Source organism: Xiphophorus couchianus, chromosome 9 (genome assembly GCF_001444195.1).
Source record: "Xiphophorus couchianus chromosome 9, X_couchianus-1.0, whole genome shotgun sequence".
NCBI lineage: Eukaryota > Metazoa > Chordata > Actinopteri > Cyprinodontiformes > Poeciliidae > Xiphophorus > Xiphophorus couchianus.
In genome coordinates, this window is record NC_040236.1 from 27,834,585 (window position 1) to 27,849,601 (window position 15,017).

Sequence of the window (15,017 nt, forward strand, 5' to 3'; positions counted from 1 at the left end):
TTTTCAGGATGTCAGAAACTGCTGGACTGGTGTCAACTCTGCAGCTGTAATCCATAAACATCAAAAGTAAATACTTTAAATATATTATCCAGTCCACATCCTGGTTAAGTCTGTCTGAGAAGCTGCTGCAGTCCAAGCTTTGTGAATCATCGCCAAATGGTTTTGCTTCACAATCTTCTCAAAGTAATTTCTGTTACATTTGCACATTTTTCTACCACATCTCTTCCTTTCACTTAGCTTTATGTCAATATGCTCAGACACGGGCACCGCCAGAAATCTTGGGCCCCATGACAAAAAAATAAATTGGGACCCCCCTGCTGTTACAATTTCTTGAGTCTGTTTGACCCATAAAAGGTGTCAAATGTTAAAGACGTACAACTGCCTTGCTATCTTTGGATACTAGCACAATATTTATAGCTAATGTTGCTTAAATTTTTTCTATTAGTTTTAGCTTACTGAAAGGTCTCTCCCCACGAGCAACAGTCATAGGCAACATGCAAAATATCTTCTCCACCTCCTCCCTGAACTACTATTGCTGGCTAAAGTAATGCAATGTTCAGGCCAAAACAACCAATCAGAACCAGGAGGAGCGTCTTAGTGCTTTCAATCAATCTCACTCACTGCTGTGCTAATGGGGGAGAAACAACTTATTGTTACAGGAAAACTGTTTATCTGCCATCATTGGTAGCATTCACAACAGGCTATGCTAGTTGCAGCATAGAACAGAGCAAGGGGGAGGGAAGGATGAGCAACCACATGAGATTATGATTGACAGCACTAAAACTGGCCTCCTGCTTCTGATTGGTTGTTTCTAGATAGCACTGGGGGTAAGGCAGAGGGAATTAATTTTTCACAGATTATCTCTCATGCTATACTTTCACAACATAATGACAGTTTTAGCAAATATGTAAAAAAAAAAAAAATTTTTTATAAAAGTTACATACTGCAGTTTTAATTTCACTTAGGAGAGGACAGGCCAGGAGGGACGTGGCCACAGACATCTGTAATTTGGAATTTGGACTGGCTCCAGTCCAGACAGAAAGCTGTTTTTATTATCATTATATAAAGACTGTTTGAATTTCTGTCAGTGAGAACACAAACGAACCATTTCATGCAGATCCAGGGGGGTTCAGTGCAACTATGGATGTGTGCTTTTTAGTCTAGGAGGGGTACCATTTAATTTTTACTGCTAAAAACATTTTTTTTAAACTTTATATGCTTAATTTGTAATTGACAGGGCCCCAGATTGTTTCTATTTCTATGAAGAAAAAAAAATGTTGTGGGGGGCCCCCCTGTTGGTCAAGGGCCCTTGGAATTGTCTGAACTCCCCCTCTACACCACCCTTGTGCTCAGATATAACATTCTTTGAACAACCAACCTTTTCAGCAATTCTCTTTTGTGACAGAGGGATTCAGATTTTGGTGGCTAACATAACATTTATTCACTGAAGATATGTATATTTTTTACAGGTAATTAGTAACATTTTAATTTTGTAGTATTCTGAAAGCTATAATCATTAAAATAACTGCGGTACTTGATATATCACTGTGTGTGTAAAGCATCAAGGTAATACATAAATGTCATTTTTAAAACTAAATGAATGAAATAAGTTACATTTTCGCTGTTATTCTGATTTACTGAGACCCACCTGTAGGTTTCTTCTTCTCCTCTTTCATTCAAAACTAAATCAACTAGAGCCCATAGCAGCTTTGAAACAGCAGAGGCGCTGTACAGTCTGGCAGTTGAAATTACCACATGTGACAAATGTGAAAAGAGGCACATCAGGAAGTAAAACACATGACTGTACAGGGAAAACTAGGAGGAGTAGGGAGAAAGTTAACATGCTGCATAGACAATCTTTGTTTAATGTAAACAATGTCCGCGGGGTTCTCTCGGTTTCCAGCGTTTCTAAATGACAGAAACCGGGTTTTTACTCGAGCATGTTTTACAGAAAGCTCCCCAGCAGAGCATTCATCAGCAGGTCGATTCAGCTCCGTGTCCAGCTTCATAAACGACTCGTAAAGATGTCAGTGATGAAGCCTTCAGAGGAGAGGAGCTCGGAGGGAGGGAGAAGCAGCAGCTGCAACCTGCAGACCAGTGAAGACAGGAGCGCTGCAGCTGCACAGAGGCTGACAGAGCAGGAGGTGACCATCCACAGACTCCACAGGGAGGCGTGTGAGGTACCACGAACCACCGCAGAAACTGTCAGTTAGTGCATCAGAACAACTCTAGTTAACATGAGAAATTAGCTTTTACACCGCCACTTATGCCGAATTATGACAAGATCACAACATAGTCACACCATAAATGGTACTTCTAAAGCATCCCTGGCACCATCCATCCAAATCTAATTTATTTCCAGACAAAAGGTAGTCCATACCATTTTAAAATAAAATAAAAATATTTTTAATAAAGCTTGAGGTATATCATGTGTCACTATATGTCACAATTGACACAGTTGAATAGCTCTTAAGATTTTTGACACCTTCAAACAGCACATAAATTTATCCTTGTATTTCCCCAGCAAGGCATAAAAGTTGGGGTGTTGCTCATGACAAACATTTGACTTGCAGCTTCTAAACACATCCTGACAGGCTACCTGCAGTTTTCTGTAGTTACACCACAGGTGAGCCATATAAAAGGAAGTGCAATAAGCTCAAAAGACGAACTCTTTAACCTCATGTTAAATTTACTCATAGGTTAATCGTTAACTGGAGTAGACAGATTCAATAAAATGACATTTGCTGAAAGAACACACAGCAGTAATTAAGGCAAAAGTTTACCACAAAATACATGTGCTTTTTGCATTTAAGAAATATATAAAAAACTCTTCGTCTATAACAGTGTTTCTCAATTCTGGTCCTCAGGGACCACTGCCCTGCATGTTTTAGATGTCTCTGTTCCAGAATAGCTGATTCAAATGATTTCTTGACCTTCTCTGCAGCCATGAAGTGCTGCAGGAACCTGTTAGCAGGGAAAACACCTAAAACATGTAGGGCAGTGTTCCCTGAGGACCAGAATTGAGAGGCACTGGTCTATAAGTAGGTTCCACTCAAAACTCCTCAAGTGGCATAGTTTTAACTTCACCCGTTTCAGACTCTTTAAAAAAAGATATCATATGAAGCATCAGATTAGCTTTACACTTTTAACCATTGGAAAGGGCCGAGCTTTTCACATGCTGATGTGAAAAGCAGCATGTGCAGATGCATCTTTTTTTTTCTACAAATGATCAAGCATACACTAAAGGAATGCTATGTTATTGAATTTTAGGCAAAAAATCTTATTTACAAAGAGATTTAAATTATTTGTGTGCATCTTTTAATGTATTTCCAATAGCATATAAAAAGGCGTAAGTGGTTAAATTAAAAATTTGCAGAACGTACCAAATTTTTTATCCGATAAATAGATCAGTGTTGTTAAGTCGTCCGAATAATTGATAGAAAAATCAGTTATGATGGTCGATGGTGCGGTTGGTAGCACAGTTGCCTTGCAGCAAGAAGTTCTTGGTTTGAATCCTGGGTTGGGGTCTTTCTGCATGAAATTAGCACATTCTCCCTGTGACTCTGGCTCCCTCCTGCAGTCTAAAAACATAACTGTTATATTAATCGGTCTCTCTAAGATGCTCTCAGGTTTGTGTATTTTGTTCGGTGTGTCTCTGTTTCGCCCTGTGGTGGACCAATGACCTGTCCAGGATGTACTCTGCCTCTCACCCAATGACCGCTAGAAATAGGCACCAGAACTCCCCCCGCGACCTTGCAAGGACAAGTAGGTTTAGACGATGAATGGATAAAATGACCAGACTGTCATGTGACCTTTAGAAGAACCTGATCCTGCCCAAATAAAAGAAATAAGAGGCATCACAATATAATTCTGATGAACAGTCTGTCCCATCAGTTTCATTTTTTGTAAAACAGTTGGACCTGGTGGAGAGTGTCCAGAACGCCTCAGGTGAAGTCCTGATCATGGTCAGTCTAAGTGTTTAACTGAAGCTGCATGGAATAAAAAAATAAAAATAAAAAATCAGGATACCATTGCTGAAAACGGCCACGATTTTTTCAATTATGATTTACGCACATTTTCATTTTCTTTTCTTCCTTTGTCATGTTGGTCATTTTACCAAGTTCTTGTTATGGGGATGTGATTCATAAGCTAACAGAAGTATTTTAAAGTCTATTCTCCAATGTAAGGATTTTAGAACTAAATATATACACAGATCATTGGACTTTTCAGATTCTAGTTGTAAAAAACTATTGAAAAGTTTTGTATTTCTAAAACTTTACTTTAACAGTTAGCATTTTCCCACTAAACGCAAAGCCACTGTGACTGATTTGATTTATTATCTGTAGTATTACGTTTTTAACCCACCCGGTAGCGGTAATCGTTTTTGTCAGACATCTCATATTCACCAGCTCTGACTTGCTCCTCCATCAAACAGAGGCGAGGCGCTCCGCCTCGATGACAGCGGTGCAAAGGTGTCGTCTACGTGCCTTTAGGCTTATCTGTTGTAAATATTGCTCTTCGGAGTGAGGATGAAGTTGAGGCAAGTTGGCCGTGACCTGAGGAGAGTGGTAGGGCCTGGGTGGGAAAAGCACAATACCGTGGGGGTGCCCGGCAATGCCAGCTTCACTATGCGGCCCTGCACCGCCATGTGAAATGACAGGCCGTGTCACTGAAAGGCCCCAGGCTTTTTTTGCTTTTGTGAGCTGTCAAAGCTCACCAACTAGTGCGCTCTCAGTTTGAAACAGACTGAGAGATGACATTTTCTAACTTCCCAAAACATGGCAAGAGAAGTTCAGTGTGTTTCGCCTTCAAGAGGTGTTTTTGTGGAACGATTAGTCTAAATAAATTGTCTAAAAAGGGTGTATTGAAGAGGTAGCACGGTTGATTAATCGTTCGCCTTTGGAGTCGCACGAAAGGATAGCACAAATTAATCAGCAGCATCATGAGAATTAACCTGTTTTACATCTGTTTCTATGCACAGAGGTCAGCTTTTCCCTTTTTACCTTCACCTGAGCCAATCTGCTGGTGTGTATACACCCATATCCGGGATCAGTGAGTTCAGGCTGCTTACTTACCGAGCTTACCTTTGTGTAATTAAATGTACTGTATATAGTTTGTATGCAGGGGTCACACACTGGCATGCATGCTTGTTTGTCATGCTAATTAAATTGTAATATCTTCATTATGTTCAGGCAACGGAGCAGATGTATGTGGACCCTTTCAGTGGGTATAAGGTGTTCACAGAGTATGCCCACCTTCAGAGAGGGAAATGCTGTGGCAGCGCCTGCAGACACGTGAGCTCTTTTGTCTTCTTCTCTTTTTCTTGTTGTTGTTGTCACCAGGTTGTGTCGTCCTTTGGATCGCTGGTATTCTTCTGCAAATTTGTCTCCTTTATCCAGCCTCAGTTATTTTGCTCTGTTGTGTTTTTTTTCCCCATTGTGTTTCTACTCTTTTTGGTCTGCTGTACTTTTTGGTTTACTGGTAACATTACAGATGAAAGAAAGCATGTAATTGGTAATGAATTAATAGTAAAAAGTATAGTGGTGTGTTCTTTTGTTGCATCTACAGGTGCGTCTAAACAAATGAGAATATCATCAGAAATGTTATTTATTTCTATAATTTAGTTCAAAAGCACTGAAACTCTGATATACTTTACTCTGCATTTTCATTTTTACCATCTACAAGGAGAATAATCTGTAAAATGTCATTACCAAACAGTGTTCTGAATCCTGTATCCAAGCACATTTATGGAAAGTTAAGTGGAAGGAAAACCAGTTGCAGAGAAAGGTGCTCAAAAGAGATTCACAAGGCGTGACCTGTGACTGGAGTCAGAGCTTCACCAGGCATCAGTTCCAGACGCACCCTGAAAATGGGCAATAAATGTTGCTTTGCTTTAGTTAACCCACTGCAGAACCAAAGTCAAATTCAGGAGTGTTTTTACCTGAGATATTGGAAAAAGAGTGGACTGCTGCTTAATGGCCCAAAGTTCTCAAAGTTTTGCATTTAATTTGCAAATCAAGATCCTAAAGTCTTCCAGGAATTCTTTGTCACACTGTCATTGTGCAAACTTGCCTGACTCAAAGCTGTTCTTGTTCTTATTTTTTTCTGAAGCATTTTCTTCTTCCAGTCAACTTTCCTTCAGTATGCTTGGATGAATCACTCTTTGAAAACATTTTCTAAGTTATGGAGGTATAGCTTTATATTTATCCTGAGAGTCATCTAAATTTTCAAATCTCAACTACATGTCTGGAGTCAATAAAAGCTGATTATTTGGAAAGGTGAAAGTTCGGGAAAAAAAGGAGAGGTAAAAGTGCTTTTACTGAGCCACTAAAACAAAACAAGTCTTTGAACGCAAGTTTATTCATATGGCGCCTTCATACATGTAAAGCAAGAGAGAAAGGAGAATCTAATAAAAAGCACAAAATATGTTGATCCATAATTGTAAAAGAACTAAGCATCACATACAAAAATAGAAATGTGTATGAGAAATTAACTGATGAATCAATTTAGAGCAAAAATTAAATTATTAAAATGGTTCAGGCAACAGTTTTCCTATTTTCTGACTTGAAACGTGCTAAACTGGAAAAACCAGAGTGATAAGAGATGGTTGAATTGTCTAATGCCAAAGAAAAACAGTCTTACTGCGAGTTAACAACCCAAGGCTTCAGTCTGTTTTGTTTGAGAATGCATGTTTTGTTTTGGTGCTAGAAAAGTCCTGAAACTGAAGCAGAGGCAGAGGAACAATCCCAAAAAACCTTTAAAGCTATGATGAAATGGTTTAGATCAAAGCATTTTAAGCATTTGTTAAAATGGCCCAGTCAAAGTCCAGACCTAAAGCAAGACTTTTAAAAAGTCTATCTAACCAATCTGACTGAACTCAAGCTATTTTGCTATGAAGAATGGGCAAATGTTTTCAGACTTAATCCTCTTCCAAAGGGGAACGCCTTGACAACGTAAAAAAAAAAATTCACTTAAATTCGACATTATCTTCCAGAAAGATATTTTCCACCTGCACTGCTCATCTCTGTTATCGAACCGGTTTGCTCCCATGTGCCCAAATGGATTAAAGTCATAATTCTGATTTTATTTTTTTTTTTTAGTTCCTTTAATCCATATCTGTACTTACAAGATGACACTTTACAAAACCAGAATTGATCTCTGGTTTTAGTCTCAATTGTTTTACCACACTATGTGCAGGATTGCTCATTCTAAAGGAGACTTGTGAAAATGGCATCCTGCTTTGCTCCACTGAGTCTGATTCTGGCCGATTCAATCCCAGCCTGCTTTGTCTCACCACACCACTCCTTCCTTCTAGTCCTGTCCCGTCCCGCATCGCCCTGTTCTGTCCTGATGTGTCTCATTCTGGCCCTTTGCATTGTGTTTTTAATTTGTTTCATTGTGTTTTTAATTTGTTTCATATGCCGTATTTTCATCCATTCTCAGTGTGATTAAAGAGCTGCTCTACATGCATCATTTGATTTAGTCATTTTCTCTTGCAGTGTCCATATGGCCAAGTCAATGTGAAGGACCCTGCAATGAAGAAACGCTTCAACTCCCTGTTTTACGTATAGAGCTGTAACTAGGCAGAGGTAAAAAGCTAAATGCTGTTTGGATGAGCCCGGCTCTCCTGGCTTGTCTCCTGCCTGTCGTTATTTTGCCTGCATGCGAGTCATTTTTTTTTGCTGTGTAATAAATGATGAAATATTGGTAGTGTCTGTGCAATACCTACCTCTTATGAATCACAACTACTCTCAGGATTGTTTTCATTGTCACAAATGGAGGATTTGGAGATAGGATTTGTTCACTAGACCTTAATGTAAAATAGTCTTTTATAACTTTGTTTTCTCTTAGCGTGGTTTGTTTTCTGCATATTTTTCTTTTTTCTCCAATGTCCACCAGAACGCCCCGAGCTTTGTTTTTTCATGTCTCTTTAAGAGTATTTAAGATTTTTGCGGTATTCCCTTCCTCAGATGCATTTACAAGGGTTGTGGGAGTATGGAGATGAAAACTGAGAGTGCATTTTAGATCTTCGCCCTCAAGACAAAGGGCATCTGAGCGAACGTAACTCCAAATAGTCAGACGGAGCTCTTTTGCTTTCGCATCTCTCGTTATCTTTTGTTGCTCCCAAATGTAAAAACATGCATGAATATTAGCATCATTTGCACTCCACAAGTGCTTGACTGAACTGTCTACCTTTGACTGATGCGCTGTGTTGTTAAAAATAGGAAGGTGGGGGGTGAGGGGAGGGTCAGCCCTCGCACTTGGCTGCACTGCTGTTGCACCACTTGATGGAATCAGGCTGTTAGCAAACATGCCATGGACATCAGCAGCAGCCCTCCCTCCCCTCCTCTCCCCACCGGACGCGCAGCTCAGCCTCCTGGCAACACTTGGCTACAGCGCAGCTCCCCGCGGCTGCTCTCCAGAGCTGCAGCCCTAATGAACTCCTGGGCCTTCTCATCCCAGGACTGCAATAGATCAGCTCATGTTCGCCAGCGTGCTGAGACGCACACATGCATAGGGATGCTCCCTCCATCAGAGCGCCCTGTGGCTCCTAATAGGCCAATATAGAAGAAAGGTTGCGCTTAACGCAGCACTTTGTAGCCCACAGTAATGGTAGATGGAGAGGTCAAGTGCTCACGCAGCTCCACCTGTGCGTGCAGGAGGCGTCGGGGAAAGCGGCGCCGCTTGATTTGTGAGTGCATGTGGGAAGGCAGCGCGGCGCCTCCGGGCTCCTCTGTCTCTCTCTGCTGCTCTGAAGATGCCACACACACTCGCCCGTCTCCGCCTGATTGGGCAAACAGCGTCGTGATGAGAGGATGTGTCTGCCGCCGTGTTCACGGCAAGTGGGATCCCCAAAGGCTGGCTGGCGCTTTACAGTGATCGGAGAAAAAGCCCGTCGAGCGACTATAAAAGGAGACTAGTATAGCCAACATAACTGGCTGGGGGACAGGTTCTGGGGAGGACAGGTTCTGGGAGGACAGGTTCTGGGGAGGACAGGTTCTGGGAGGACAGGTTCTGGGGAGGACAGGTTCTGAGGAGGACAGGTTTTGTGGCGGGTTTGTTTGGGGCGGGTTTGTTGGTGCTCCTCTAAGCAGAGGCAGCGGAGCGTGCGGCGGCTGCAGCGGGATGGTGAAGGTGTCACACTCATCAACTGCATCCCTACCTGGGGCCCGCTTGCCTGCTGCAGCTCCGTGGGGTTTTTTGCCTCGGGACTTGTCTGTCACATTAAAGTAGATGCATTGCCATTCAGGGCCTCGGCGGTCTCGCAGCCTGACCATGAAATAGGCCAACTTTCATGTCTGCCCTCATCCCCTCCGCGTCTTCCCATCCAGGTTTGAATCCTACCCCAACTCCCCCCTACACACACACACACCACACACACCCCATTATGCTCTAACTAAGCAGTTGGTGACTGCAACACAACAGCAGGAGATTCTGGTGAATATTATCAGTTCACGACTATCACAGGCTTTAGGCTTTTTTTATGAGCATTTTTATAATTTTTTTAACCTGGTAAAAATCAGCCCCTTGTTTTAGGCTTCACTTTATACAGACAGTCTGGATCCTAGGCTATTGTGAAATGATTGTTACATGTACTGTTTAAAGTTTTAAATTTCACTCAATGGCTATTTGGCCATGACATAATTCACCAGCTCCATGCTATGAAGCTTACCGGAAACGGCCTGCACTGTAAACAAGCATCATTCACTGCAAAGAGAGAAGTGTAGAACCAAATGAGGCAGCTGTCAATGTTAGTTCAATATTTAGAAGCGTGGACTGAATGGTTTTCTTCACTTCCTCTTCTGCAATTATTAAAACTGCAGGGAGTATAGGATTCTAAAACAGCAATCGATGTCATCTTTCACAACTTGTCCCTCTGTTCTCTGATCGGGTTAGTTGAAATTCTACCAAAGAAATCCAATTCAATGGGAGAAACCACAGACTGAACAGTGAAGAGAGATTCAAATCGAACTGAATTTCCTGGGGAAACAATGTTGCAATATTTTTTTTATGTTTCCACCATTATGACAGCATACAAACAGTATTAAAGTATCCTCTTTGCTTTCATGTAGTAAAATAGATTTGTAATCTTCAGTTAAAACTATTTAACTTGGTTTGATATCCTCAATTTCAAGTTTTATGCAATGTTATACCGAATTGCAACATATCAATTTAACTTAACCCTATGATGCCTAACATATATCTTCATGTCACTGTACTGTAAATTCCAAAATAAATGCTGCAAAATATTTATAATTTTCCATTTTCTTTGCTTGTTGCAGGTGGTCCAGACAGTGTCCAGCCTGGACAGGTCACCAGTGCATCACAGAGCAACACAGTCACAAAGCTGGAGTACCCAGAGAGACTCGCTGCGTGCAGGGAGAACATGCAAATTCCATGTGGAGAGGCCTGTGCCAGGTTTCGAACCTGGACCTCCTTCCTGTAGGGAAACAACGCTAACAGCTCATCCAGACCTGACATGAATATACTGGAAGAAATATTATTGTATTAGAATCTCACATTGATGTCTGCTGTAAATTGTTAATTTGGAGGATTCATGTTTGCTGCAGTTGTGGATAATGACTCTCACTGTGGTTAACTGGAGTCCCAAAAATTTAGAAATGTCTTTGTTACCCTTTGCAATATGTTAGTCAGTGACTCTGTTTCTGTGTTTCTCTTGAGATCCTTTAGTGTACTTTATGCTGTCAGATATATTTTGCTTAAGTAATTCCTTTATTCTCCTGCATAGAGAGTAAAATTGAACCTAAAAATGTGATAAATCCCAGTTAATTATTGATTTACAAATTTGGGCATTTATAATTTCATAGAGGACAAGGTAGGCTTGGATTTCCCCCCCTTAACTATATTTTGTTTTTATTCAAGCTATATATAATATTAAATTTGCTTCATGTAGTGTGATGAAAACACAATAAATTTGTAAGGAACAAATTATTTCCCCAGCAATGTAGCTACAGACTCATTCAATAAATTAGAATATTATTGAAAAGTTCATTTTTTTCAGTACCTAAATGAAACAAGTCATGTAGATGTTTTCAAGCCTTCATTTGTGTTAATTATGTTTATTTTTTTCCATTATTATGTTACATCAGATCAATAAAAACATGTTACTGCAGAAATGTGGACTTGATGGAAAGTATGTTTGATGCCTAATTAAAAGTCGTTATTTTCAACGGTATTTGAATCACATATTCTAATCTATTGAATATGACTGATAATATTGGCTTTTTGGGGTAAAACAAATGTGAACATATGAGCAAACACTCCAGATTTACTTGCTCTCCTCACTGCAGATCTGCTGCGGCACTGCAACTGTCAGGCAGACATGTGAGGTTTTTATTTCAGGCATTTTGGACTGAACATCTCTGACCCTCAGCCGGAGCATATGCTGCACTGGAGCAGAGTGGCAGCTCTACACCGTGTGCCTTTCTGCAGGACGATGCCGCTAGCCGCAGAGAAAGAGAGAGCTGTCCAGATCGGATCTGCGTGCAGACGGGCCCTAGTCACAACCAGTTGACAGGCCAAGCAGCCCCCGCCATCTCACAGAGCCTCAGCAACCCCGCGGCCAAAGGCCCCAACCGCAGCCAGTTAAAGTGTCTCCATCACTGTTGGAAAGACCAGCCAGGAACTGACACAGGGTTGGCATGAAGACAGAAAAAAAGAAAACCTCGAGTGTCAGCCTTATGATGGCTGAAAGGAACATCAGTCCCAGCAACTGGTCGGGCACTGCTTTGTACGTTTGTGTGTGCGCGCGCGCCCGTGCCGCTGCGTGCACGAGTGTCTTGATATTCAAGCAGCATTTGAACAGCCCCTACATCAACGTCTGGTCCTTCTACACAGACAGTGTCAGCTCGCCTCGGGGCAGCAGCCTCCGCAGTGGTCATATGGACAACCACATCCCTGTGGTAGAATTAGTGATAAAAAACACACGCGGCCGCTGAGTGACAGTCAGCGCACCAGATTCCTTTGGACAGACAGGGCTGCAAATAGCACAGAGGAGCTGCCTCTCCCTCAGACCGCAACTGGTGGTCAGGCTCATGCCAGGCGGAGCCGCGGCCGCCAGATGAGCCCAGATGAAAGTCAGGGGCAGTCAAAGGCACCTAGGAGCCCGAGGAGCGCTCTGGCCTGTTTACCCCTCCCTGGTTCTACATTAAAGCGCTCATGATTTCTTTACATCGCGTCTTTAAGAGAAAGGAGAACTAGAAAGAACTAGTTACATTTACTTGAATAGAAGGTACTTTTAGCAACATTTATTGACGCTGTGCGTTTTTCTCTTACTTGAAGTATCGCTACTCTTACGTGAGTAATATTTCTGGCTACTCTAATATTGTGAGCAGCTTCACTGAAAGAACACCACCAAAATATTCAAGCCTACAATGTTTGTTAACATTTTATAAGCTTTACACTGAAAGAAATTCCACGTAACTTTGTGTTTTGGTCATTCTGGTGATGTAATTTCCAAATGTTAAATGATTGATGTTTTTATCAGTTACTCAGTACTTGAGTAGGATTTTTAACAAATACAATTTTACTCTGACTTCAGTGATTTCTTGGATGGATTTACTTGAGTAAAAATATGTTGAAGTATTGGTACTTGAATAAAATTTCACAGTGGATGAATACTCCATCCACTGTGAGCAGCTTCACTGAATGAAAAACACCAGAAATTCACTGGACATACCTGCAGTTTTTGTTAAAGTTTCACAGTACATGGAAAGAAATTGATTTGGAAAAATGTTTCCATTCATCTTATTTTTTAGTTATGTTTTATATATGAATTATGTTATTGTAGGTCTTTAAAATACCAATATTTTCATGTAACTTTATATTTTGGTCTGAATGATGGTGTAATATTTTAAATGTTAAGTACTTGAATAAATGTACTTGTTACTTTTACTCAAAAGTATCAAGTACTTCTGAATAAAATTTAAGTACTGAATAAAAGTAGCCTTGAGTCGCCTTTTTACCAAATATATTTTTACTCTACTTGAGTAAAAATTCTGGATACTTTACCCACTATGAGTAACTTCACTGAATGAAGATAGAACAAACTTGTTTTAACCAAACATTCACCAGACACAGACACACGCCTTCAGTTTTTGTTACAATTTCATAAGTTTTATATTGAAAGAAACAGATTTGGAAACTTGTTTCTATTGCCTGATGTTGTTATTTTGTAATTATGTTACTTACATAATTACATACTTTTATTTAATATTTGTAAAATACCAACATTTCCACGTTTTGGTCTATCTGGTTTTGTAATTTTTAAATATTAAATGATTGATGTTTTGATCAGTTACTCAGTACTTGAGTCATCATTTTACCAAATACTTTTCTGCTCTTGAGAAATTATTTTACTTGAGTGAAAATACGTTGAAGTAGTGTTTCTCTTACTTGGGGACAATTTTTGACTACTCTACCTATTTCTGCCCGTTTGACAACATAACCTGAACCAGTATATTATGATACAGAACATCCATCTATTATGTTTCCATGTCCTTTCTAGTGTGGCCAGATCTGGACTAATACACGCACCATTCCCCGGGAGGATACGGCGTCCCCAGAGGAGCCGGAGGAGTGTGTTTGTGTGTGTGTGTGATGGTGGAGCTTCTCTCCGATGCAGGGAGGGGAGGCAGGCAGCAGTTGGTGTGCAGAGAGCAGAGGCTCAGGCTGGCTAGTTAAGAGCTTCTCTCTCCTATCCTCCATCTGCCAGGGACCGGGGTTGTGATTTGAGCTCCAGCAGAGCAGAGCAGGGAGGAGATCGAAGGAGGGAGGGAAGGGAAGGAAAGGGAAGGGAAAGATAGAGGAGATAAAAGGAGGGGTGGGGGGAGAAAGTGGAGGAAGCAGGGAGTTTGAGTTGGATAGAAATGACCAACAAGATATGCAAAAACATAACCATAATCTCAGCAGAAGATTTGATTAAGCTGCTTTAAAATCAAGTAAATCGGCTGTTCTGATATTTCCCGTTTCCTTCAAAAATGTTCCCTTCATGGTCATTTTGTGCCTTTAAACATCTCTCCATCCTTTCACCGACCCACCCACCCAGGCTCCTTGTGACTGTGATACATGTGACTATAAAGCTTTACAGTGCTTCTCTCCTCCCTCTCTTCCTCCTCCTCCTCTTCCTCCTCCTCAGCTCCCCTCCACCCTCTCTCCCCTTCCCTTTCCTTCATTCTGTCAGTATTTAGCTTGTGGTTCCCTGCTCCACAGTGGATCCTGGGAGAGCCGGGGAGCCTTCCCTCCTCCACCACCACCTCCTCCACCTCCTTTCCTGTCCATGCTCGGGGAGAGCTGCTCTGCAAGACAGAGTGTCACTGGAGGTGACCCAGAAATGATAACTCCACATGAACCTTGGATGTGTGGTAATCCAGCCCACCATGCCCTGCAGCAGATCGGAGCCACGGCGTCCGGGACGGGTCGCACCGAGGAGCCCAGGCGGGACGCAGAGCCGCATGTTTCTGGGTGTCAGGCGCGGGGAAACGGCCACGTGCGCGCTGACGTGCCGTGCGTGGCGCGCTGTGAAACGGATCTCGCCGTCGCTGCATTATTGATGAGATGCACTGTGATGTCAACCCAGGCTGAAGAAGCAAAGCAAAATGACTGTTAGCAGTGTGGCACATGATCGTTTATGCAGAGGAGTAATTAATTGTCACCCTTTTGCTCCCAGCACCACTGTACTCTGTTAACTTGTTGTCATTTGAAATCTGTCCATCTGAGCCTCCTTGTGCATGTGTGTGTGTGTGTGTGTGTGTGTGTGTGTTCTCCTTGGACATCCTATTCTGGATGCTGCCCATTTCCTCATTTATTTAACAATAAACATGCAGTTCAAATGGAGCCAGCACTTTATGCTCTTTAATGTAACAGATGGTTGTCATGTTATCGTTTAGTCTGCCAGAAAATAAATAATAAAACCTCTCCAAATCAAGTCACCTTTTCTTAACTTTATCCTCTTAATTGAGATAAAACGGTGATGATAAAAGTGAATTAAGATTTCA

The 15,017-nt window shown here is 41.5% G+C and overlaps 1 protein-coding gene across 4 annotated transcripts; it reads left to right on the top strand.

The window, feature by feature from the left end:
- Nucleotides 1-1,772: 1,772 nt before the first annotated feature.
- On the top strand, nt 1,773-14,947 carry c9h1orf53 (chromosome 9 C1orf53 homolog). Of its 4 annotated transcripts, none has more exons than XM_028028133.1 (4): nt 1,773-2,180; nt 5,193-5,294; nt 7,500-7,589; nt 14,159-14,947. In XM_028028133.1, exons 1-3 carry the CDS (start codon nt 1,941-1,943, stop codon nt 7,569-7,571), a joined length of 414 nt encoding a protein of 137 aa, XP_027883934.1. In that variant the 5' UTR covers nt 1,773-1,940; the 3' UTR covers nt 7,572-7,589; nt 14,159-14,947. The 4 variants fall into 4 exon arrangements, with proteins under 4 accessions (XP_027883934.1, XP_027883933.1, XP_027883932.1 ...); XM_028028132.1 differs by lacking the exon at nt 14,159-14,947 and adding an exon at nt 10,284-11,197; XM_028028131.1 differs by lacking the exon at nt 14,159-14,947 and having other exon boundaries at nt 7,500-7,745.
- The last annotated feature ends 70 nt before the right edge of the window (nt 14,948-15,017 follow it).

Coding starts and splice junctions, on each gene's coding strand:
- c9h1orf53 (XM_028028133.1), top strand. CDS start 1,941: ATGTTTTACAGAAAGCTCCCCAGCAGAGCATTCATCAGCAGGTCGATT. Junction 2,181..5,192: donor TCCACAGGGAGGCGTGTGAG/GTACCACGAACC, acceptor CATTATGTTCAG/GCAACGGAGCAGATGTATGT. Junction 5,295..7,499: donor GTGGCAGCGCCTGCAGACAC/GTGAGCTCTTTT, acceptor TTTCTCTTGCAG/TGTCCATATGGCCAAGTCAA.